The sequence below is a fragment of the Perognathus longimembris genome, chromosome 19, assembly GCF_023159225.1.
Source record: "Perognathus longimembris pacificus isolate PPM17 chromosome 19, ASM2315922v1, whole genome shotgun sequence".
Taxonomy (NCBI): Eukaryota; Metazoa; Chordata; class Mammalia; order Rodentia; family Heteromyidae; genus Perognathus; species Perognathus longimembris.
The window spans coordinates 33,016,032-33,042,737 of record NC_063179.1 but is presented as its reverse complement, the minus strand read 5'-3'; the positions used below and the strand labels follow the sequence as shown (position 1 = coordinate 33,042,737).

The following is a 26,706-nucleotide window of genomic DNA, read 5'->3' as shown; positions in this document are numbered from 1 at the left end:
GTCACCACTTGGGTCCATTGCTCCCACGCCAGGCCAGCTGACCCTTTTGCCCTGGATGACGACTACCGTGGTGGATGGGAGGTCTCCAAGCACCCGACTCAGCCGCTTCGCCTTCACCTCAAGAAAATAAAGTTAGACTGAACATTGTTATAATTTTCTTTTTGCCTTCTTTCCTTGCTACCCAGGCTAATGTTGATGTTATTTTGGCAGCTTACTCCCTTATTTTAGGTAGTTTTGGGCTTGCTCAGGAATACAGGTATAGCCACCCAACCCTTAGAGCACAGCTGAGAAGTTTATGTATTATTTTGTTGCTTACATTTGGATAATAAACACTATACAGCTAATGGTAAGTCTGTATAGCTGAAAGTTAATTTTCAGTTTGCAGTAATCCTGCAGTCCCTTGGTAAGGTTATAGGTTCGTGGCTAGGTAAGGTCAACGCCCCTGAGTCAGCCTGAAGAAGTTACAGAAGATGGATGATCTTCACCTATCAGCCCCCCTTTAAAAACCGAGGGACCAGAGTTATTTTCGGATACTACTTTGGGCCCTACTGGCCCATGCCTTACCTCTATATTGTCCCCTAGACATGCAAGCCATTGACATGGACAGAATGGAGCCATGATTGGCTCCCAAGGTACCAAAAAGAAAAAGGGGGAAATGAAGTGCCAGACTTTGAAGTCAGGCCCCACTTTACCAAGTGAACCCCACCTTACCACGTGAACCCGAGATAAGCAGACCCAGGACAAGCCTATTAGGGCCCAATCAGTCTAGAACTCTTAACTGCTGGGAATGCTTAACTCTGAGCACCCCTAGAATGCCTCAGACCCTGAGCCAATCAGATTTGTACCTGTGTCCTAATCTTGCTTGCTTGAACACCTGATTGTTGTAACTTTGTTTTTTTGCCTTTATAAGCCCTGTGTTATCGTAGCTCGGGGCTTCCTCCTAACCTCCGCTGTGTCGGTGGGTAGGACGAGGCCCAAGTTGCAGCTCGCTTAAATAAAGCCTTGCCTTGCTTTTGCATTTCGGAATGTCTGAGTCTCGGTGGCCTTCTTGGTGGTCGTCTCACTACTTGGCACAACACTGTCAGCTCTCAGACCCCGGCCCAGACCTGGGCACAGGAGATAGGAACCGCCTGGCTCCAGGAATGTGGCTATGTGACCATTCCTGGAGGCCCACCCCCAGGGTTAAGGCCGTCTGACCCATGCTTCAGCGGGAAGACCCAGGCCAATCCTGAGGTGACCCGTAAACTAGGGCAAATGTCAACCAATCGTGTACTTGTAACCAGGGGTCTTCCTCATCTTCCCTGTACTTGTCTATAAAAGCTGTGCTGGAATTGTGCTCGGGGCCTCTCAGCGTCACTGACAATGAGTGCGCAGGGGGGACCGGGTTCGAACTCACAATAAAACGACCCTTGCGGTTTGGCTTTGACTGTGGACTCTGATGGGGGCCTTTGGGGGCCTTAAAATCTGGGCATTACAGAACCACAGCTCTACTTCCAGCTTTTTTGTGATTAGTTGGAGGTGTGAGTCTCATGGACTTTCCTGCTCAAGCTGGCATTGAATGGTCATCCTCAGATCTCGGCCTCCTAGATTGCGGGGATTACAAGCATGTGCTACTGGAGTCTGGCAACAAGTCACTGTTTACCAAAACAATCTAAGCACTCAAAACTGATAATTTTTATCTTAATTATAATTACAGCTTGCCTTATGTCTTAATTCTGGAATTCATTGCTTTACATTAAGATTTCTTACATTCTAGGCACCCACATTCAAGGTATACAAAAGGTGAATGAAAAAATGATTTTTTCCATTTCCTCAATAAATAATAAAATATAAATATATATATAAATCACGTCAAGAGTGAACAGTAATGTTAGGGATTGATGAGTGAGTTTTGAGTTCTAGACTGATTTTCCTTACCACATTTCTATGTAATGTATACTACACAGTAATATTTGTGTAAGACCTTATGTTCACTGTATTGGTTTCACAAGATGTAATAAAACAAAATTTCACAGTATTAGGAGAATTGTGAATTTAACAGAGAAAAATGAAAAGTGACATTTGAAACTTAGGGAAAATGTGTTTCATCTTTTATTTCCAAGGAAAGTCCGTATAATGTAAAAACAAACAATGTTATGCCATTGAGTACAGAGATCATTTTGCAAACTTAACCATTTTCAGCATACATCTGAAAATCTAAAATCAAAATCACCTTGAAAGGCTTCAGTCTTCTACTGTTTCACAAAAATCATGTTACCACATTGTAGTGACAGAAATTTGCTTTAAAGATTCAAGCAGAAATGAGATCCAATAATTTTTAGCCAAAAGTACATTATATCCTATTGGTTGTTTTATAGGAGCAATTAGTATTATACTGAGACCTAGCATTTAGACATGACCTGAACACTAGAAATAAGACACTTAGATTTCTTTAATATTTCCAGTTAACACCATCTGTAACAATAACGTTGTAACTTTTAGCATTTTGCGTAACTAGTTTGCATAGTTTTTTAAGGGTAGGAGAACAGAAGGATATAGGAGTTATAAGAATGTCAGGTTTCACACTTCTGTTAAAAATTTAAAAATCAAAACTTTTCTTCTCTGCATCAAAACCATACCATAGACTTGAAGCTTTTTTTTGTCTTGTTTGTTTTTTGCTTTAATCCCACGATTCATCATCTACTGGATTCGGAGCTTGTAAAGAAGAAAATCCGGCTGTATTCAAAGTGCTCTTGCCCTGGAAACTCTTTTAAAAAAAAGAGGGAGGAAGGATTTTAAGTTATAATCATAATTATAATTTTACAGTTACATTGTCCCAGACTAATAGCAGGGATTCAAGCTTTCTACCTTATCTGTTGCAAATATAAAGACCTTCATTCTCTAGCTGAAGATAGGACTCAAGTGATAGAATATTGGCTACTTTAAGTCTCTTAGTTCAACCCCCAGTAACTCTTCCTCACCCCCAAAAAAGAATTTCATTCTCAATGAATCTGATTCACTTTTAAAAGAGTCATATCAAATGGAAAGTCTAAACTTCACAGAAAAATATTTTATCAACCACTTGTTTTTGAGAAGTAGAAAAAAATCTGTAATACTTCAATGATATGCATAATTAGTATGTTTATTGTTTCTATATAAAGGTATACTGCCTTAAAACTGACAAAAAAACTTCCAGTCCCATAACAAGCATTTTATATTAATGTGACCAAACTTAAAAGAACTCCACAGAAACTTCAGATCTCAAATTAAATTAAAAATAACAGAAAATTTAGGAAGATGTGAAAATATAACAAATTCCTTGCCTTTAAAACTCAAAATTTTAGAAAGTAGCTTTCTTCTAGACATGAAAATAATGGTTTCCATGTATTACTCAATAGTTATTTCACCATATCAAGCACAAAACTTTCAAAGAAAATGTTGGAAGCCAAGTTATACATTTTTCACTTCAACTAACCTTTCTAGTATCCACTGATGCAAACACATTTCCTCTTGTACTACCACTGAAGCCAGGAACAAATGTACTAAAGGCAATTTCCTCCAACCATGCAGGAACATCCTGTTGAGCCTTAAAAACAAATTAAGTTCAAATACAATGTACAGTTTCAAAGACTGAAAATGTTTACTTTTTACACATATGCATCAATGTCTCAACAATAAAAAAGAACAGTATCAATTCAACTCAAAAAATTAAAACTTACATCTGACAGTACTTTGACTAGCGGCTGTGCCAAATGATTATCTGATTCAGGATCAAAAAAAGAAATTGCTCTGCCGGTATTCCCACAACGCCCAGTACGTCCAATTCGATGAACATATTCATCGACGGTAGAAGGAAGATCAAAATTGATAACATGCTGAACATTTTCAATATCCAATCCTCTGGCAGCTACCGAAGTAGCAACAAGAACTGGACACTTTCCACAGCGAAAATCTCCAAGAGCTTGTTCTCTCTCTCTTTGTTCTCGATCACTTCAAAGAAAAGATACGCTCATTAAGACCACTCTCAAGAAAATACTAAACTTAAAAAGTCTATTTATTTTACTTTTTTTGTGCTGATAATGAGCTTAAACTCAGGGCATGGGCCCTTCCCTTAGCTTTTTCACTCAAGGCCAGCACTCTACCACAGCTCCACTTCCAGTATTTTGGTAGTTAATTGGAGATTAGAGTCTTACAAACTCTCCTGCCTAGACTGGCTTTGAACTTAGATCTCAGCCTCCAGAGTAGCTAGCATTTACAGGCATGAGCCACAAGAGCAGAGCTCAACTTATTTTAAATTGTAAAAGTAATTTTACATTAGTATTAATGCTCATTGCCTATCTAACTAAGTACTTAATCTAAGCATTATTTGACTGTTGTAATTCATATGATAAATTACTAGATACTTAATACTGTATTTAGATACTAGTAGTAAGTTAAGTACCTTCCAAGCAATACTGTATCCTCACAATACATTGAGTTGGAATAATGATCCATTTGTGGATGAGGTAACAGCTAATAGAGCTAGAATAGAAGCTGAAGTATAACGAAGTTCAAATCCTTCCTACTAATAATCTCTATGTCTTCTAGTTTCAACAAAATATATACAATTAATTGATTGGAATACTTTCTCAAAATAGCTCTTAAAAGTATACTTTCATCCCAGTGCTGGTGGCTCACTCCTATAATTCTAGGTACCCTTAGGAGGCTAAGATCTGAGGATTGTGGTTCCAAACCAGCCCAGTCAGGAAAAGTTCATGAGACTCATCTCTAATTAACCACAAGAAAACGAAGTAGAGTAATGGCTCAAAGCGGTAGAGAATTAGCTTTGAGCACAAAAGCTCCAAGAGAGCACCTGGGCCTTGAGTTCAACTGACCCACAACTGACCAAAAAAAAAAAAAAGTACATTCAGGACAGTACATTTTAGATCCATTTGTAATGTACCAATAAAATTGTGTTGATATGAGATTTTTAATTACTCCAACTTTAAAAGTCCAGCATCAGGAAGATTAGATTCAGCAGACAAAAAACTTGTGTTCCCAGTCCTCATGATCAGAAGCCTAATGTAGACCTTGGGGATGTTGCCCATCCCCAATATTTAGTTCCTACAATTAACTAAAATTAAAATAAGGAAAAACTGTTCAGTCCTCCTGAGTATTACACTGTGTTTTCTGGGCTCAAGTAGGAAAAGAAAGTAAGTTCAGACTTTGAGAGAATTCTGAATAAATCCTAGGATTTTATCATATGAATTACAGTCATCAAGTAATGCTTAATGATGAAGACAAGTTCTGAGGAATATGCCATTAGCCTATTTTAATCAACGTGCAAACATCATAGTGTACTTTTGTAAACTAAGACAGCTGTGATATTACTACATGATAGATAACCTTAAGCAACCCACTGTCATATATGCAAGCAACCTCAAGTGGCATCTGACTACACACACACACACACACACACACACACACACACACATACACACACTGTTTCTTAATGTCAAACAGAAGTCATTTTCCTTCTGTGATTCTCATACTGTGATATACAAAGTATATCATATTAATTTACTCACCCATGAATGCTTGTAGTTGATATTTTTTCTTGACAAAGAAAGGTTGCAATAAAATCCGCTTTTTTCTTAGTTTCAACAAAGACCATAGTTCTTTCATCACCTTTGAAATGGAAATTATTCATATTTAAAATACAAACTTAGAAAAAAGGTGCATGTTAGAACAGAAAAGTTTGTCTTATCCAGTACTATACTACCAACACCCAGATAGAGTCCTGATAGGTAGGAGGAAGACAAAGGTTTCCTGAATGGATGTCAAGGATAATTGACAAGGACTATTATCCTAGTAGAGGGATTAAAAGCTCACCTCTTCTCCTTCCAGACCAACTAAGAACATAGATATTGAGGAAGAGGTAAATAATTGCCTGCTATTAGTAGTTTCCAATTTGTCTTTGTCTCTCTTTACCCACTTCATTTCTCTCCAAAAGTAGCTTTCCTACTTCTAATGATAATACAACTTTTCATTCTGCCTTTATCAAGCAAAATGTTTTTAACAGTGGCATCTGACCTACAGCTATAAACTCTATAGCATATATTATAGCCTTATCTTTTCATTCAAACCCATTCATTTCCAAAATTATACAGACACACACACACAAAATTATATGGCTGAAGCCACTAGGAAATATTTACTTTATAGATTAAAGTAGCTAAGTGGTAGAAAAGCAAGCATGGCCCACATAGAGAAGGCTGGGTGCTGGTGGCTCACACCTGTAAAAAGGCTACTCAGGTGGCTGAGATTTAAGGATCACAGTTCAGACCAGGAGGAAATCTGTGAGACTATTATCTCCAATTAACTACTGGAAAGCCAGAAGTAGAGAGATGTGGCTCAAGTTGTAGAGTACTAGCCTTGAGCAAAAGAAACAAGGGAAAGCATTCAGAGGCCCTGAGTTCAAGGCCCAGAACCAGAACCAAAACACTGATAAAAATTGTTAAAGAAATATAATTCATAGCCTACTAGAATGTAATACTGTTCATAATAAATCTTGCCCATTCCCATCAGCTCACTTCAATTCATTCACTTATTCAACAAGTGTTTAGTAAGCCACCTAGTAGATACCTGAAACTATTCTAGGTTCTGAGAATACAAAAATAAGGCAAAGTAAAAGAGACTGTTAAGTCCTAAAAAAAATCACCATCATCATCAGATTTTAGATCCAGTTTATTTTAGATACAGTAGATGGCACCTAAGTAAAAAACAACTTTTGTTTTCACTAATGTTTAAGTGTTTAATTCATTAATTTCTGCTCTCATCTTTTTTTTTCCATGTGCTAATTTTTTGTTTGTCCTATTTGAGATTAAAGAATTATTTTAACTTTTTATTCACTGTGAACTAGAATCAACTAAGAACATAAAAATGTCAAGTATGATGGTATACAACCTTAATTCTAGCACCGGGCAGAAAGATCATCTGAGACCAGAAGTTAAGACACTAGACTAAGCAACATAATCATGAAACTCTTATCAAAAGAGTCAAGAAATGTATATCAAGTGGCAGAACACCTCCAGCAAACATCAGGACTCTAAACCCCAATACCACCAAAAAAAAGTGGGGGAGGGGGTGCGTGCACATACCAGTCCTGAGGCTTGAACTCAGGGCCTGTGCACTCTCCTTGAGCGTTTGTGTTTAAAGCTAGTCCTCTACCACTTTGAGCCCCACAGCTCCACTTCTGAATTTTCTTGTAGTTTAGTGCAGATAAAAGTCTCTTTCCTGCCCATGGTGTCTTTGAACTGTGATCCTCAAATCTCAGTTTCTGAGTAGCTAGGATTACAGGTATGAGGCACTGATGCCCATCTGTAATATTTTTTATAAAATCAGTACAAACCAAAGACTGGAAATCTTTATGTGCTTTCTAAATCACCTTCAAATTTTTGTTTCTGCTAATTACTGAGGCTGATTTCCTGTCTCAGTGTTTTCAATGACATTCAAATTGAAGAAGGGATTATGAATGTGGGAAAACAACAGCACCTAAACAGACTTAGCCTGAGCTATCAGAACAACTATATGATAAATGATTTCTAGTATCAAAATAAAGCAGTAATACACAAAAACACATTCCTTTCCTTAAAAATAATTACTGGAGGATATTTTTCATAGGTATTAATGACAGAAAAAAGTAGATCTCAAATCTCAGCTCTGCAATTCATTGAATCTATGAATATGGATGTCTTATTTGCAAGCAACTAGGAACATAAAAACAAAACAAATTGCTGATTTTTTTTGAGACAGGGTCTTAGGCAAGTTGGCTTCAAACTATTTAGCCCAGTCGTGATTCTCTAGTTTCAGCTTTCCTCATTCTGAGATTACAAGTCTAGATGGAAGTGTTCACTTATGACAAAGTGATAGAAATGTTACTAAGCCTTTCTAGTTTCCACAAACAAAAAAATCCATGTCTGTTGCTAATAGTCACACTAAGTCTCAAATTCCTCCTAAATTTAAACATTTTGAGAAGTAACTGTACTTTCATATAATTTATACAGAAAAGTGAATTATAAGTTCTTTATAGAGAAAAACCTTTAGAGGAAGAAAAATATAACAAACCTACTAAAAGCTATATAAACAAATAGTTTGTTAAAGTTAGTCTTTTTTTTTTTGCCACTCCTTTGAACTCAGAGGTCTGAGCACTGTCCTTGGCTTCTTTCTACTCAAGGCTAGCACTCTACCACTTGAGCCACAGCACCACTTCTGGCTTTTTCTATATAGGTGGTGCTGAGAAATCAAACCCAGGGCTTCATGTATATGAGGCAAGCACTCTACCACTAGCCCATATTCCCAGCCCCAAGTTAGTCATTTTTAAAAAATCAAAACATGACAAAAATAACATGATACCTATGTTTCGTAGAATTTCAACAAGTTTTTCTCTTTTTGAGTACTGGCCAACTTGGAGAATACTTTGCTGAACATCTCTACACGCTCCACCTACTTGTCCAACAGCAACAAACAAATAATTGGACTTCAAAAACTCTCCAGCCAACCTTGAAAGAGAACAGATTACTTCTTAGCTTACTTTCCTCCATACATGCTATTAATATCTGCTCATGATGTCCTGCAAGTATTATTTCCATATTAATTAGCAAGCAATAAGAAAAGTCATTCAGGAACTCTCTCCAAAGATTAGGTAATATGTTAAGATTATGCAAAACATAATCACTACCAAAAATTTCATGTAAAATTATGAATAAAATAATATCTTTTTTTTACATTTTAAGTTTTTGCTTTGAGGGTTTTATTATTTTTTATTATCTTTAAGTAACTATACAAAGGAGTTGCCATTTAACAAAGCCATTTATGAATACAATATATCTTGTTCAATGTCACCCTTTTCAACATTCTCACCCATCCTTCCCCTACTTCTCCCTTTCCCCTCACTGTTCTTAATTACTAATAGATCTTTTATCTGTTCAAAGATAGACATATATGTAATAAAAACTATGAACTAAAATATTGACTGCAACAAATAAAAATGTAGTTAAAAATTGACTTTTAAGCTTAAAGCACAAATTCTACTCTTCCTTTTCTATTGTTTAATGCTTGTTATTCTTATGTGTCTTTTTTGAAAATATTACCTATTAAGTTGCCCACTTGACATGAATGATTATGAACAAACCAGATTACAGGTCAACGTCTTTTCATACTACAATATGCACAGAATATGATTTTTATCTATTATCTACTTTTCTTATTGATATGACAAAAAATAACTGACAAAACAACCTAAGAGAGGAAACAGTGATTTTGAATCATTATTTTGGAGGGTCCAGTCTATGGTTACTTGGCCCCATGCACTTGGTCAGAACACCATGGTGTGGTAGAAACATGTGATAGGAAAGTTTACCTCACGATGGACTGAAAGAAGAAAAACAGGAAGAGGCCAAGATATATCTATACTCTTGACAAAGCAGAATTCAAACCAACATTTGTAAGAAAAATTAATAAAAGGAACAATCTATCAAAATGATATAATAATTACAAACATGCATATCCAATTTCTTTTTTTTAAAGGAACACATTGCTAGGCACCTGTGACTCACAAGCAGCTGTGATCTCAGGTGGCTAAGATCAGAGGATCATAGTAGAAGGCCATCTAGAGAAGGAATATTTGAGACTTTTATCTCCAATTAACTACCAAAAAGCTAGAAGTGGAGCTGTGGCTAAAATGGCAGAGTGTTGGCTTGATCAACAGTGGACAGAGCCCAGGCTCTGAATTCAAGCCGCAGGAGTAGTACCAAAACCAAAACCAAAATAGCAAAAAACAAACCACTACTGAACAAAAGCAGCACAACTGAGACCCCCAAACAACCATTGATATGAATAAAGTTAATGCCTTTATAACCTCTCAATAGTACCTCTAGGACCAACCCTTTAATACATAAATATGCCTCTTAAGGGACATATATCCAAAGCAAAACTATATGTCAGTAAAATCTAGCAGAAATGGACATCATTTTGGGCAAATATGACTTCCTAAAATTGAACTAAGAATATGAACAGCTTAATCTATAACAAGCAATGGGACTGAAGAAGTCATAGTCTTCCAAAAAGAAAAAAACGAAGACTGGATGAATTCACTGCTGAATTTTACCACACTTTTGAGGAAGAACTAATACTGATGCTCCTTAAACTATTCCATAAAAATAGAAAGGGGTGGGCTGGGAATGTGCCTTAGTGGTAGAGTACTTGCCTAGCATGCATGAAGCTCTGGGTTCAATTCCTTAGTACCACATAAACAAAAAAATGATAATAAAATAAAAAAAAATAAATACACAAGAAACAATTCTAAACTCATTCTAGGAAGCTAGTATTACCCAAGCCAACATCCCACTTTAGAAAGAGGTCAAAGGTAAAAGTATCATATCATACACAGAAGCTACAACCAGAAAACATTGAGACAAAATAACTGGTACAAAAATAATGAAAACTGTGGTGAACTTTTTAAGACTACAACTTCCTTTTTAAAAAAAAAAATCATCAGTGTTGTCAAGAAGTGATGGCTCATAACCTGCAACCCAAGCTACTCAAGAGGCTGAGATCTGAGAATTGTGGTTCAAAGCCAGCTTGGGCAGTAAAGTCTGCAAGACTCTTATCCCCAATTAACTACCAAAAAAGCAAGTGGAGTTTGTGTCAAGAGTGCTAGCCTTGAACACAAAAGCTCAGTACCAGGGCGGAATGAGGGAGGAGGTAACAAATAGTACAAGAAATGTATCCAATGCCTAGCATATGAAACTGTAACCTCTCTGTACATCAGTTTGACAATAAAAATTTTTTTAAAAAGCTCAGTATCAGCATTCAGGCCCCGAGTTCAAGCACCAGTACTGGAATGCACTAATGGGTGTGCACACATGAGTACACGTGTGTGTATACACACACATCAGTGTAAAAATATATAAAGAAGATAATGTCTAAAAACAGAATATTCATATTACCTTCATTTGATATATAACCAAATCAGTTTTAAGAAGAAAAATATTTACCTCTGAATTTCTTCTGGAAAAGTAGCACTAAACAAAAGAGTTTGTCGTTGTTCTTTGGATGGCATTCCTGGGCAAGAAATTAGTTTCTTCATTTCTGGTCCAAAGCCCATATCCAACATGCGATCTGCCTCATCCAAAACTAAATACTTGACTTGTTTGAGTCCAATCTTTGAAATTATTTTCAAGAGTAAGAACAGAAGATACATACTAGTTTATATTTAAACTAAAATATTCTCCACAATTTCAATTAAAATTCCTTAGGAACAAAGACCAGAAGCCAATGCATAAAATAAAACTTATTAAGCTTATCAGACAACCATTAGATAATACTATAAAGTTTTGTAATCCATTTTTCCTAATGCATAAAACATTTTCCAAAGTAAGTCTAAAAAATAAAGTATATCAATACTTCACAATAACAATCTGTGGTAAATGAAAGTTCTACTAGCATCACTGTAAAACTTGTTATTAGTCTTATGTGGCTATTAAACGCTTGAAACATGAATATTGTGAGTACAGAACTGAGTTTTTAGTTTTATCATTTTAAAATTTAAATAGCCACATGCAACTAATGGTTGACTTATACTGAACAGGACAGATCCAGATTGTACTATCTAATGAAATCAGACTCATTTAAGAAATCAACTCTAATATTATCTGAGTGTCTTATAACTGGTAATTTTCTTCCAAACCCTTCAAATTCTCCAAAATTTCTCCATTCTTTAGTCAGTCAAGAACTAGGAAACTTCTCTAAGGTAAACCAAAGCACTAGCTCCTATAAATAGAACTAGTAAAAGACCAAGTGACTTTGATAGCATACAGACACATCTAGCAAAACTTATGGTAGGAATCTCTAGATGTTCCTAAGCTACTTTTGCTCAAGGCTAGTGCTCTACCACCTGTGCCACAGCACCACATCTGGCTTTTTCTGAGTAGTTTATTGGAGATTAAAGAGTCTCATGGAATTTCCTGCCCGAGCTGGCTTGGAACCTCAGTCCTCTGCCTCCTCAGGAGGTAGGATTACAGGCATGAGCCACTGGCACCCAGCTCTAGATGCTAAAAGTATTCTATAAAGATATCTTCATGCAAAACAAGAACATTTTTACTTGGGGTCATAGCTCAAGTGGTAAAGCAAAGACCCTGAGTTTAAACTCCTGTACTACAAGGACGAAGAGAACATTTTAAGTAATCCTGTTAGAGTACAAGAAAGCAAATGAGGTTTATTAAAGTGCTGATGTAGAGATGTAGAAGTATGCTATGTGAATTCCTTATTGAGTATACAGTCTAAATCTCTTTTTAGAGCTGGGCATTGATGATGCACATCAATGTGTGTATTTGCCACTGTATGGCAAAGATCACAAGGATCTCTGAGACCATTTCAACCAAAAAGCTGGGACTGGTGGCATGTGTCTATAATCTTAGCTATGTGGAAAACATGCTTGGTAGGATGATTTCAGTTCAAGGCCACCCCTAGGCAAAAACACAAGTCCTTATTTGCGAAAGATGGGCTAGAGCATTGCTCAAGTAGTAAAGCATTTTTCAAGCAAGCAAACCCTGAGATTTAAAAATACAACCATAAAACTAACAAATTCTTCTCAAAAGACTTAACAAATTAATAATCTATGTTAATGTTATTCACAACTAATAACAGGAGACAAAATTGATGTAAAAAATTCTTATAGAAGAACTACTCACCAAGATACATATGCAAGTAGGTATTTATTTACTATGTTTTCCTAGCAATATAATAAGACTATACAATATGGATTCTAGAATCATGCCTGGATTCTATCACTTATTAGAGCTAACTGAGGGGCTGGGAATATGGCCTAGTGGCAAGAGTGCTTATCTCGTATACATGAAGCCCTAGGTTTGATTCCTCAGCACCACATATATAGAAAATGGCCAGAAGTGTCGCTGTGGCTCAAGTGGCAGAGTGCTAGCCTTGAGCAAAAAGGAAGCCAGTGACAGTGCTCAGGCCTTGAGTTCAAGGCCCAGGACTAGCCAAAAAAAAAGATAGAGCTGAGGAATTTTAATCTGAATGATACTATTTTCCAAGTATAAAATAGAAAATATTGCTGTATCTTGGAATTTTTTTTTTTGCCAGTCCTGGGCCTTGGACTCAGGGCCTGAGCACTGTCCCTGGCTTCTTCCCGCTCAAGGCTAGCACTCTGCCACTTGAGCCACAGCGCCGCTTCTGGCCGTTTTCTGTATATGTGGTGCTGGGGAATCGAACCTAGGGCCTCGTGTATCCGAGGCAGGCACTCTTGCCACTAGGCTATATCCCCAGCCCTCTTGGAATTTTTTTGAGAATACATTCAAAGAACTGATGGAACCTAACAGATAAACAGAGAGTTAGTAAATATAATTTTTTACTCCATTCCTTTCCTTTCCCCTATTACAAAATTATTCATCTAATAACTTTGTTTTTCTTCTAAGGCTTACCTTTTCTTTACCTATGATATCCATCAGTCTCCCAGGTGTGGCACATAATACATTACAGCCTTGTACTATCTGTCGAATTGAATGCCCCAACTGGGTTCCCCCATATATAACAACTGCTCTGATGCAAGTCCTATGGACAAAAATAATTAAAAATCTAAGACAAAATTTGTAAGGACAGAATACAAATAACTTAAAAATTTTTTAATTTCCCAGGAAGAAGCTGAAAGCTAACATTGAAAACAAACAATGAATAGAGAAAACATATTTAGTAACTATTTTATGAGAAATACCAAGATCTGCCTCCCTAAATTACCACTTATAAAAAATAGCCAAAGATATGAACAAAACAATTGATGAAATGGAAAATAACTTTAAACGTTTTATTTTGGTTTTTTGTTTGCCAGTCTTGGGGGTTGACTCAGGGGCTGAGCACTGTCCCTGACTTCTTTTTGCTCAGGCCCTGAGTCAAGCCCCAAGACTGGCAAACAAAAAAACAAAAAGTTTAAAGAGCCACAGTGCCACTTCTGGCCTTTTCTATATATGTGGTGTGGAGGAATCAAACCTATGTTTAAACTTGTTTGGCCAGGCTCAGACAGTGACTCACACCTGTAATCCTACTACTCAGAGGTAGAAATTGGAGGGATTTGAATTTGACACCAGCCTGACCAAGTTTGTAAGACCCAATTTTAACCAACAGAAGCTTGCCATGACTGTGTGTGCCATTCATTCCAACTATATAGAAAGTATAAATAGAACCACAATATAGGCTAACCAAGTCATAAATACATGATTTTATTTGAAAAAAAAAAAAGCAAAATAGGCTACAGACATGTTTGAAGCGGTAGAGTTCCCGTCAGTAAGTGAGAGGCACTGAGTTCAAACCCCAAGTATTGCTCCCTCCCCAAAAATATATATATGCTATACACACAGACATACACACATATAAATATACACAAAAACAAAAGAAAAAAACTAGAACTACATAGAGCAAGATGTTTGTTGTAGGTTTATCTATAATAGCTTCAAGTTTAAAAGTAATAAGATACCTCAAAATAAATAAAATGTATATACATGGACAATTTTGAAGTCACTAAAAGATCTAATTATGCAATAGTTATTTTCTACATTGTAACGTTGTATGTAAAAGAGTAGATCACTATGTGAATTTCAGATTATATTCTTAAATATAAATTTTAAAATTACACAAACTTCCAGCATTTTCTACATCTATCATCTAATTATTAATAAGCATGTTTCTCTTAAAAAGATTCTTTGGCCAGGAGCCAGTGGTTCTAATCCCAGCAATTCAGGAAGCTAATATCTGAGGATCACTGTTTGAAGCCAGGCAGAAAAGTCTGTGAGACACTTAACTCCATTAATCTACCAAAACACCTTGAAGTAGAGCTGTGGGGCTCAGTGTTTGAGCCCTAGCCTTGAGAAAAACAAGCTTATAGACAGTACCCAGATCCCAGGACTAAAGGGGGGATTCTTTCAACAATATTATGAAAAAATATACTTCAATCGTGCTAAAAATTACATGTGATTACTGAGTTTTCTTTAAAATAAGTGAGGAAAATCTCTCTAAGAAAAACTATTCCAGATATTCTTACCCAAAAGAAAATTTTCTGGCTTCCAAATATATCTGGTTGATCAATTCTCGAGTTGGTGCTACAATAATACACTCTGGTTCCTGAAGCTCTTTAAAACGACTTGCAGTTATTCCATCACGCATCAGGTGAGCCAAAATAGGTAAGAGAAAAGCCGCCTGCAAATTATATAGCCAAACTTACAATGCATCATTTTTCTTCCTAAATAAAGCTAATTTTCATGCCCTATTATGGCCTTAAGGTTCTCTTCTCTTAAAAGATTTTAACTTCTATATGCCTACCTGATCTAGAGAAGGAAAGAAAAATGATGGTGTAAGATATCACAAGAAATGTATTCACTGCCTTATCATGTAACTGTACCCCCTTTACACACCACCTTGTCAATAAAACTTAATTTAAAAAAAAGATTTTAACTTCAAAGTAACACTTAAGTATTCATGCTTATACAGCATCTGTCATAAACTAAAAATACTCATATGTTCTAAACAGATTACAGTTATTAGCTTCCTTACAGAGGAATGTGTAAATCTAATTAGCTACAGCCTACTGCATTTTGAAGCCTAAATTACACTTTGGAAGTAGTAATAAATAATTACAAATAGAAAAATAATTGGTTGTGCACCTGTGGCTAATGCCTGCAATCCTAGCTATTCAGGAGGCTCACTCTGAGGATCATGGTTCAAAGCCAGCCAGGGTAGGAAAGTCTGTGAGACTCTATATCTCTAATAAACTACTCAGAAAAGCTGAAAGGGGTGCTGTGGCTTATATGGCAGAGTGCTAGCTTTGAGCACAATGACAGCACCCAGATCTGAAGTTCAAGCCCCAGGACCAGCAAAAAAAAAAAAATAATAATAATAATAATAATAATAATAACTGGTTTTCACAGGTATTGCACAAACCTGGAAATCATTTGGATTTCTAACACCTTATCTAATTAAAGTTCTATTAGACATATATATTTTGTGGCAAGCAAGTACCTTACAAAATCTAACTCCAGAGCCTTGTTTAAATCACACATTAGCTCCTATATTATACAACTCACCTATTATAAAGTCTATGACAGACACTAAGACTAAAATGGTATGGACCAGGATTCTATAATCTAGAAATAGCCTCATCTAATGAAACCCTATTTAACAAACAAATTTACCATTTTAGTCTTAAAACCAACCTGACTTCATTAATTATCACAACATGAGGCTATATCAAAGTAAAGGTCTTGTATAAAATTTACAGCTGTTTCTCATTTTTTATCTTTTGGCTCTAAGTTTGTACTAGCTATATTACAGAAATTATTTTCTTCAATGTACACACTATGTTATACTGGGTGCTTTGATGTTAATTTTATTTTAGCTAATACTATGTTCCAGAAAGAATTAAAGTCACTTGGGAACATAAATAAAGTATTCGTGAAAATACATAAATTCAAACATACATAAAGTATTCATGAAATATACAACAAAACTCTAGAAATGCTCAAAACTTTCTCCTTAGAAGTACACAAACAAATAAAATCAGAAGGGAAGTCATGAATATTTAGGACAGATCACTGAAACAATGAAACTTCTATCCAACCTATAAAACTTCCATATAGTTTGGACAAAGGGCAGAATACATTTGGAAAAATGACTTACAGTCTTCCCAGACCCTGTCTGAGCACAAGCCATCAAATCTCGTCCAGCTAATATAATAGGAATACTGTATTTTTGCACAGGTGTAAGCTTAGTATAGCCAGCTTTGGCAATGTTGTTACTCAGTGTTTGACAAAGATTAGCTTCTTCAAAAGTCTTTTTGAAAAGAAAAGAAAGACAATGATTAGACTCAACATATCTACCATCCACTCTTAATTTAGAAACATATTCCATTTGAACTAGTTTCAATTTTTTTTTTGTTGATTTCATTTTATTTACTAAAGTTACCAATATATCACCACTGAAAAGTAAATATCCAAGCTGGTGGCTCATGCCTGTAATCCTAGTGACTCAGGAGACTGAGATCTGAGAATCATGGTTCAAAGCCAACCTGGGCAGGAAAGTCTGTGAGACTCTTATCTCCAATTAATCGCTTAAAAACAAAAATGAAGTGGAGCTGTGGCTCAAAGTGGTAGAATACTAATCTTGAGCACAAAAGATCAGTGCACAGGCTCTGAATTGAAGCCCCATAATTACCAAAAGAAAAAAAATTAAGTGTTCTGCCTATTTATTATGACTGAGAGAACTATTCCCTACAGACAGTGTTCTCAAAACATTTTTCTGTGCCCTTAAAACCTCTACAATATATATTATTTCTTTAAAAAGAATGCTGATGAGTAACAAGCAGTCATTAAAATATAATTATTAACAGAACACAGAAGACTCCCTACTTCAGCTCTCTTTAGAAAAGCCACTCCCCTGAAGGCACATACTTAGGAAATGAAGGTATTTAATCTCTAGAAAAAACTGTCCTTCATAAGTAGTAAAGCTCAAAAACACTTCTGTTCTAGTATGGGATGTGAAGATGAAACTAGTAGTCACTCCTTTAACACATCAATTAATTTTACTTAAATTAGTAGACAGGTTTCTAAATTTGCAACTAAAGACATTAGATGATAAAAATGAGTTCTGTATTTACATCAATTTAAAATATGTACTTTTTAAGCCAAAATATACTATATAACAATTTAGAAATAATACACTGACCAGAATTGCTTGTGGTGCCTCATGTCCAGATACTTCTACAAGAATAGTGTCATACTTGTCAAAGTTTATGCCAGTCTGATAATGTGCAAAGATGGAATCTTCATCTTCTGGTGGAGGAGGGGGTATGTAGGTCACTTTTGGTCCTTGAATTAAATAAAAAACAAAATTTACATTCTACAGGCTAGAAGAGAAAACAGAAAAAAAAAAACAAAAACCAAGATCAAGTTTAGTTATTACCACTAAGTTTTCACTGTTCACATTTTTTTTTTTTTTTTTTTTGCCAGTCCTGGGGCTTGGACTCAGGGCCTGAGCACTGTCCCTGGCTTCTTTTTGCTCAAGGCTAGCACTCTGCCACTTGAGCCACAGCGCCACTTCTGGTGGTTTTCTATATATGTGGTGCTGGGGAATTGAACCCAGGGCTTCATGTATACGAGGCAAACACTCTTGCCACTACGCTATATTCCCAGCCCCTGTTCACATTTTTAAAAATTTAACTCCACTGTATTTTTAGTAAAATGCAATATACATTCATAAGGATCATTCAAATGTCAAAATACCTTGAACATCACCACTTTCTCCTCCTTCAGCTTCTGACTTCCAAGAATCTTAAAGAGGATCAAGCCAAAAAGTGATGATTTTTAGAAATCAAGAGGTAAACTAAGTCTCATTACAAACATCAAAATATCTAAAGTACAACTTACTCTTTCCAGTGCCTGTTACTACTTCTTCATTTAAACCTTTATAACCACCTATTAAAGAAATTCATAATGACAGTCAAGATACAAAGTTGTATAACATCTTCATTTTCACTACTTGTCTTCAAAGAGGACAAGTCCTAGAAGTTCAGACAACTTTAGATGCCTTTCTTAAAAATGATGGTGGAATGCTTGCTTAGAATGGATGAGACTTGTGTTTGATTCCTAGCACTAAATAAAATTGGAGTCTTGGTATTCAAAATGCTGATTTTATGCAGATGACACTACTCTACATTGTTTTTTATTTAAGCAAAGTACTATATTTTCCTGAAAAATAAAAAAAACACCTAAAAATTTGTTTTTCAAAGTACTCCAAACCATCCGCAAAATAACAAAGAACAAATCCAGCAGAGATGAAAAGGGTGAGGCAAAACCTAAAAGAAACCATAAGCAAACTGCCAAGAGTACACTCCTGCTGAAATCCCAATGTTAGAACAACATTAACAGACTTACTTATCAGAGACTCAACACCCAGAGTTTTTACTGGGGAATAATAATGCATCTTCTGCCTGGAACATGCTAATACAAAATTCCAGACTCTTGGAAGGAAAATAAAAATCCAACAAAAACTGCATTGCTTATACAAATAAGGCTTAACAAATCACTCTAATTTGGATGGTGGGAACCATTCCTAAATTCAAGTTCTCAGATACTAATTCTAATGGTAATTTTAAGTGTCAATATAACTAGATTTGATATACAGAAAACTGGTAGGCATTATTTCTGGGTATGTCTATGAGAGTGCTTCCAGAAGAGACTAGTATTTCAATTAGTGGGCAGAAAGGAAAATTCTCCCTTACCCAATATGGGCAGGCACCATCCCAATGTACTGAGGGTCCAAATAGAACAGCCCTTTTCTGGAGCTGACTGCCCTTCTTTCCCTGCCCTTGAGCATTAGAATCCTAGATTTTCTAGTCTTTGGGCTCCAAGTCTTTCATCAGCACCCACCTAGTGAGATTCAGGTCTTGGCCTCAAAATGAAAATTATACTACTGGTTTCTCTGGTACTAGATCCTTGACGACAATTGGCCTGAGCCATGCTACTGGCTTTCCTGATTCCCAGCTTGCAGATGATCTTCTGTTTGATTTCTAGCCTCTTTACTATGTGAGACAATTACTCTAATAAATTCCCCTTTCATTAATCTATATGCTACTATTTAGAGAACCCTACTTAATAATATACTAGCCAGAAACCAACTTTGTAATAAGGATTTCCAATTCCACCTATTGACTAATTTTTTTGAAGAGCAGTTTGGTCTGTTAACTTTCTTTCATAAGCTCTCTTTCTGATTTTTTAAATAACAATCTATTATACCACTTTGAGGTATTATGTTTGTCAACATTAATCAGTACAGAACATTTTTTACATGTGAGTTAATTTTCTGCCCACAGGTCTCGAAATCCTTCTCCATACAAGATGTGATCCTTTGTGGAAGATTGTGTAACTAGTCATTAATAAACTTTTTCTATACTTAAAAATGCAAAAATCCAAGGGCACAGAGCTGTTACAACATGCACTCAGACTACAAATGATTGCTGACAATTTTTTAAGACATCAAATAACCTTTTTGTGATTACAAATCTGAAAATCACTGTAACTTTTATACATTTAAGTCATGCTCTGAAAAAATTCAAAGTAAAAAAAATTATTCTTTGGACCAAATTAAATAACTATACCAAGATTATCTTACCTTTCATACTTATTTCAACATAGTGATAAATACATTTCAATATTTAACACCTGCATAGTACCCTTTTATAACTGAACAGCTATTTACTGATAAAACTTTAGATACTTAATTTTTACTTAAGTATAAATGAAGACTATGAACATCCTTACACAAGCATTTACAAATATATCTATGCTATAAACTTCCTATAATAAATGTCTAGAATGGAAAATAACATGGAGACTATTAACAAAGTTTCCAATACAGAGTATTTAAATTTATACTCCTTGCAATGTCTAAGGGAAGTAACAGTTACCTTTACAATCATTTCAACCTCTAATATATAAATCAAATAAGATCATACCTCGTCCACTGCCACTGCCACTGCCACTACCACTTCTGCTTTGGAAAGTGTCACCATTACCTGTAAGGCATTGTTTTACAGAGTATTTAGTAAAAACATAACTCCTTCTATTGTATGTAAATCAGTTTTTTTCCAGTCAATACTAGGAAATAACTTAGAAGTCTTAGTCTTTGAAATCTTTTTTTCCTAAATTCATGTCTTACCTTTATTTGAATATTTTTATCTATAATTGTGGGAGATTCTTTTTTTCATTTCTCATCAAACTGCACAAACTATTTTCCCCTAACTCGGCTAACTCTCTTTTAAACCAATGCAAGCTTACTTTTTTGCTCCTCAAATCTAAAGTATAATTCACATCTCATATTAAGTGGTAAAACACGGGAAAAGTAACTTACGGTTCATAAATTTTATAGAGAAGGCAAAATTACCCACGTATTTTTGCCTATAATCTTTAACAGAAAAATTCAGGAGCCATTTTATATATAGTTTAGGATTAGGTTTACTAATTAATCCTAGTATAGAAATAATTTTCAGCAATAAGTTTTGTCTCACCTGCACCACTTAATGCTGGTCTTCTAGAACCAAAAAGACCACTAGTACGCGGTGCTCCCTCATCTTGGTCATACTCACCACCACCTTGTTTTGGGGGGGGAAAAATTGAACTGTTACTTTTAAAAAGTTTCTAACCTTATTCAGTAAAAAGTCAAGCCATGGTTTCACAAATTAGAAGATGGAGGGATAAAAAAAAATCACAATGAGTATCTTTCTAAGTATAGCACACAAATTATAAATAACTTCCTCAAAAAAATTTGGACTGAAGGTGTGGCTCAAGAAATAGAGAACTAGCTGTGAGTGTAAACATTTTTACTAAAATTATGTTATAAAGAAATTAGGGACAATTGCATACCAAATATTATATAAATAAAATCTGTATCTCCTCTCAAAAGTAGCTATTACTACATCCATACCCTTCACACTGCATCATTTCACTGCTTCTTCTCCAGAATATAGCCCACTATTGCCAGTAATGTTACCAATGAGGTACAGAATTTCTCTTCACTTTTAAGAAAAATTGATCTGCTCTCTATTTACTAAATCACTATTACAAATTTATCTGCTCTTAGCTTCCAAAATCATTCATCTGTGCTCATCTGTGCATTTTAATGGTGACTTCTGAAGAGAATACCTAGTGTGGAAAAATAATGATTGAAGAATTGAAAGTAGGAAGCCATGTTGGCAAAAGAATATATATTGAAGAATAAAACACTAAAAAATACATAATACTAAAGAACTGGCTTACATAAAATTGAAATAATTCATGTATTTCAACTTAACATTGTATACAATTACATCTGTATCTGAAAATAACATGATATATACCATTCATGTGAGCAATGTGCTAAAATATACTCATTTTAATGCTCTGAGCAAACTCATGTGATACAGTTTTTTTTTAATCATTTCCTTTTAACAAATGGAGAGTACAATTTACAATCTACTACTAACTTGGTCTTCCAATACCACTAAATCCTCCACGGCAACCTCGGAAACTACCTCTTCCACCTCTTCTGGATGGCCCAGAAGCTTCTGAATCATTTCCATCTTGAAAGCCTACAATATTAAACAAACACAAAGAGACACAATAATAACACAATAGCAACAAAGTCATCTTGGAGCCACAGTGACAAAATTTAAGCTATGTGTAATTCAATGGTCTTAAGTAAGCACTTTAAAGTATAAATGGATAGTTACTAAAAAGAAAAGCCACAACTAACCTACACGTTGTCCTTTATTGATAGAAAAACCAGGGGCTTGGAATATGGCTTAGTGGCAAGAGTGCTTGCCTCCTATACATGAAGCCCTGGGTTTGATTCCCCAGCACCACATATATAGAAAACAGCCACAAGTAGTGCTGTGGCAGAGTACTAGCCTTGAGCAAAAAGAAGCCAGGGACAGTGCTCAGGCCCTGAGTCCAAGGCCCAGGACTGGGGCGGGCGGGCGGGGGGCGGGGGGAGGGAAGAGACAATGCTTGCTTTGAGAATAAAAACTCAAAAAGGAGTAAAAGTGTCATTTGACTAAAACACTGAAAGTTGCCACAACTGCACAATTAACTGGATTTCTATACTTACAGATAGCTTAAATAAATCCTAGGTTTATGATTGCTCCTTATACAAAATAACAATAAAGATCTTTCCAAAGCACAGACAGGTGGACACATATGTCTCATTTCCTAATATAAAAACAACTGGGGTGGGTGTGTGCACATGTGCCAGTCCAGGCTTAAACTTTAGGGCCTAGGACCTAACCTGGAGCTTCTTTTGCTCAAGGCTAGTGCTCTGCAACTTAAGCTTGTTTCTGCTACTTAAGCTCTACTTCTGGCTTTTTTAGTAGATTCACAGATCTTCCTGTGCACGCTGGCTTTGAACCACAATTCTCAGGTCTCAGCCTTCTGAGTTGCTGGGATTGCAGGCAAAAGCCACCAGTGACCAGCACTGACATATGTTTACCTATATTACAATTAATGATACGTAGATTTTTGTTTCTAACATCTTAGTTTTATAGATTTTTCTTTACGAGTAAAGTTTTTTTAATGTTTTTTGTTCTGTTAGTCTTTAGTCTGTTCTGTTAGTCTGTTAGTCTTTCAATTTTCCCCATGAAATTTATTTTTATCAATCTCTTAATGAATATTTTAGAAATCTTTAAATTATTTTAAATCTGTTTTTTTCTCAGAGTTCTACTAGGTTTTTTTCTGATTACCTTTCAACTTAACCTATGTAAGAAATAATTCAGTTTTTATTTCAGACAAGCTGACAAAGAACTAATACCTATTATTATTTCTTTTGTTTTTTAAATGCCTAAATAGTTGCTCTTGTACACAATCATTACTTATTAGTTTATTGATATACTTAGTATCTTCACCATTTTTTATCTTTTTTGGTTCACCATTGATTCCTAATTTCTACTAATTTCTTTCTATAATTTATTGCCTTCTTAATACTGTGTATGATTTAGTAACTCTTTCCATAATGTCCTGAGAATAGTAAATACTATTATCTGAGTGGTATTATTTTTCCACGGTACCTAAATATCTGACCAGTTTAGGTCACCCTCAGCATCTGAATTTACTACTCTATTCTATAGTATGACCTTCATCTTTACTAAAGAAAAACAAGTGAATCTCTTCCTTGCAAGCTTATTTTTTAATTTTGAAATACTACTATATATGTATGTATATATGAGCATGAATTAATTTCTATTCACTCAGGAGCCTCTAACTCTTGGAAAGTCACATATTCTTTTCGAATAGTCTTCCCTTTCTTGTCTTTCCTTTATATTCTCTATTTTCTTCTTGGGAGATATTTTAACATATGAGAGACAAGCAGGAAGTCCTACTATATTTTGCATACCTGTTGACTATCCTCTTATTTTGTTTCAAATTTAGAACATTTCCTCCCATCTGTCTTTTGATCTATTTATTTTGTTAATCTGATTAATTTGCTTAACCATATATTATGCTTTCACTTTTTCTGTATAAAATGGATCCTTTCTAAACTTAACTTCTCTATCTGAGCCAATGACTATAAAATGCCTCAGCCTATCTATACCTTAATGCCTCCAAACACAGCAGAAACAAACATTTCAATATGTTCTTTTCCTCCAGAGAGGATGGTAGTTTCTAGTTATGTTAGAATAGTAACTAGAACATGAGTGTTATGTAGAATGATAAAGAAGCAGAAACTCTCTATTCCATAGAATCTTAGAAATCACTTTTGTTAAAGAAAATAGGTTAAAGAATAAGATACAGAGTTAAAGCTGGAGGATCCTGTTTCACTGTAATCTTACTCAGGAATCTGAGACTAGGTGGATGATGGTTCAAAGACCAGGCAAAAAAAAGTCCATGAGACTCCATCTCCAACTAACCAGCAAAATGACAGACTAGAGGCATAGCTCAAGTGGTCAGTACCAACTGTGGACAAGAAAGCTGAGCAAGAACACCAGGCCCCTGTACAAGACTCAGAGTTCAGCCAACTATGGGCACAAGAAAAGATACAAAGTTAAGAGTAAATGAAATACAGTCACACTTTTACTATACATATTTTATAAGATATGAATGGGAAGTATATACACTAATGTCAAAATAAGTTATCTCTGGGAAGAGAAAGTTACTTGCTCCTTTGAGCTTTAAACAGTTCTATTATTTTCTGGTTTGAAATAAATGCAACAATGTTCCCACTAAAAATGTAGGTAACAATATATACATATTTTTAACAGAATTTTCACCTGTATTAGTGACTAAGATACTTTAAAATTAACCTCTTTAAATGCCACTTTTCATCTAACATAACACTTTGGAGGAGCAGTAATGAAAATCAAATCCAGGACATCATGCATTTACTCTCACACTGAGCTTCAATCCCAGCCTCAAGGTTAGCTTATTTTGAAATGTTATAAGTCTTATTCTTCATTTCATAATGGACAGATCACAATCTCTTGCAGGTCTTGAAAAGAAAGTCCATAAATCATTTAACCCTTGTGTAAAAGAAACCTAAGTATCTTTATAAAGCACTTACCAGAAATCTATCGAGGTCATTAAACCTTCAAGATGCAAAATCCATTTGTATTTTATGTACAGTGAAACAAACAGAATGAAAATTTTAAGAGACATGCACTACTGATATCAATGAAAATGCAAAACAACTACACATTCTCCTACTCCCTAAAATCAAGAAAGGAAAAAAATAAACAAGGAAAAAACTTTTCAAAATTAAGTTTTATCCAAAGGCTGTACCAACTCAGGAAACAAAAATGAATAGATACTAGAGATAAGTCAGGCGCCAGTGGCTCATACCTGTAATCCTAGGTACTCAGGAGGCTGAGATCTGAGGATTGCAGTTTGAAGCCAGCCAGGGCATGAATGTCCTTTAGGATAGTATCTCTAATTAACCACAAAAATTTGAAAGTGGAACTGTGGCTCAAGTGGTAGAGCTCTAGCCTTAGCAGAAAAGCTCAGGGACAGTACAACACTCAGACTCTAAGTTCAAACCTTAGGACTGGCACACACACACACACACACACAAAAAAGCTAGTGATTGTGCCATTCTAACTTACTTTAGTCTCATTTGTTGGCAGTTCCACTGCTACTTAGGTAACCAAAAGATATGAAAATAGGGACTCCAAACAGATAACTGTAAGTAACATTCATAGCAACGTAATTTACAACAGCCAAAAAGAAGAAACAAAATGGACAAACAAAATGATAGCAAATATATATACAATGGTATATTTAACCATAGAAAGGAATATGGTCCAAACGCATGCTACAACATGGATGAATATTTAAAAAATAATGCTAACTAAAATCAGCTAAAGAGGATAGGGTAAATATTATATCATTCCAGTTACATGAAATACCTACAACAGGCAAATTCACAGAGAATGTAGAACAAGAGAAGAGGCTCATGCCTTGTAATCCTAGCTCCTCAGGAGGCTGAGATCTGAGAATATCCATTCAAAGCCAGCCCAAACAGGAAAGTCTGTGAGACTCGTATCTCCAACTAACCACCAAAAAGCTGAGAGTGGAGCCTGTGGTAGAGTGCTAGTCTTGAGCAAAAAGGGTCAGAAACAGTGTTCAAGTTCTGAGTTCAAGCACAAGGGCAGGCACACATGAACGCACACATGCACACACACACAATTACCAGAGATTAGGTATGAGTTATTGCCTAGTGGGCATAGCGTGATAGAGAGACGATGATTGCACAACACTGTGAATATACTTAACATTATCAATTTAAAACAGCTTTAAAACTGAGACCAAAGGAACATATTCTTAGGAGAGGATCACAAAGGATCAATAGTTATGTGCATGTACCATATGAAATGATATTTATGGAAATGAACTCCAAGAAATGGAAACGAGGTTTTTTGTTATTTTTCTTTTTGTTTTGTTTTGGGCTTTTCACCCCTCCTTCCTCACTGTTGTTGATATCTATACCTTTTGTCTTGTATATAAGTTTATCTGTTTCTAGGTAAGTTGGGGGAGGACAGAAATGGTGGGACAAATACTGAACAAATGCAGCAGTGATACTCAATAGACATTATGTTGAAAATGAACTATACAACTTGTGCGGGGGTAATGAGAGAAAAAAACTGGGAGAAATATAGGATGAGGTGAC

General features: G+C 35.5%; 1 protein-coding gene across 1 annotated transcript in view; it reads right to left on the bottom strand.

Moving 5' to 3' along the window:
* Window positions 1–2,113: 2,113 nt before the first annotated feature.
* Ddx4 (DEAD-box helicase 4) overlaps window positions 2,114–26,706 on the bottom strand; it is a 66,118-nt gene continuing 41,525 nt past the window's right edge. Inside the window, exons 8-22 of the mRNA XM_048368087.1 lie at window positions 22,040–22,144; window positions 21,086–21,169; window positions 20,534–20,593; window positions 18,447–18,494; window positions 18,303–18,350; window positions 17,746–17,888; window positions 16,702–16,854; window positions 15,071–15,225; window positions 13,461–13,590; window positions 11,016–11,182; window positions 8,374–8,519; window positions 5,547–5,646; window positions 3,699–3,969; window positions 3,455–3,565; window positions 2,114–2,746 (exon numbers count right to left, since the gene is read on the bottom strand). Coding sequence (XP_048224044.1) covers window positions 2,660–2,746; window positions 3,455–3,565; window positions 3,699–3,969; window positions 5,547–5,646; window positions 8,374–8,519; window positions 11,016–11,182; window positions 13,461–13,590; window positions 15,071–15,225; window positions 16,702–16,854; window positions 17,746–17,888; window positions 18,303–18,350; window positions 18,447–18,494; window positions 20,534–20,593; window positions 21,086–21,169; window positions 22,040–22,144 — 1,808 coding nt within the window. The 3' untranslated portion in view covers window positions 2,114–2,659. The remainder of the gene's footprint in view (window positions 2,747–3,454; window positions 3,566–3,698; window positions 3,970–5,546; window positions 5,647–8,373; window positions 8,520–11,015; window positions 11,183–13,460; window positions 13,591–15,070; window positions 15,226–16,701; window positions 16,855–17,745; window positions 17,889–18,302; window positions 18,351–18,446; window positions 18,495–20,533; window positions 20,594–21,085; window positions 21,170–22,039; window positions 22,145–26,706) is intronic.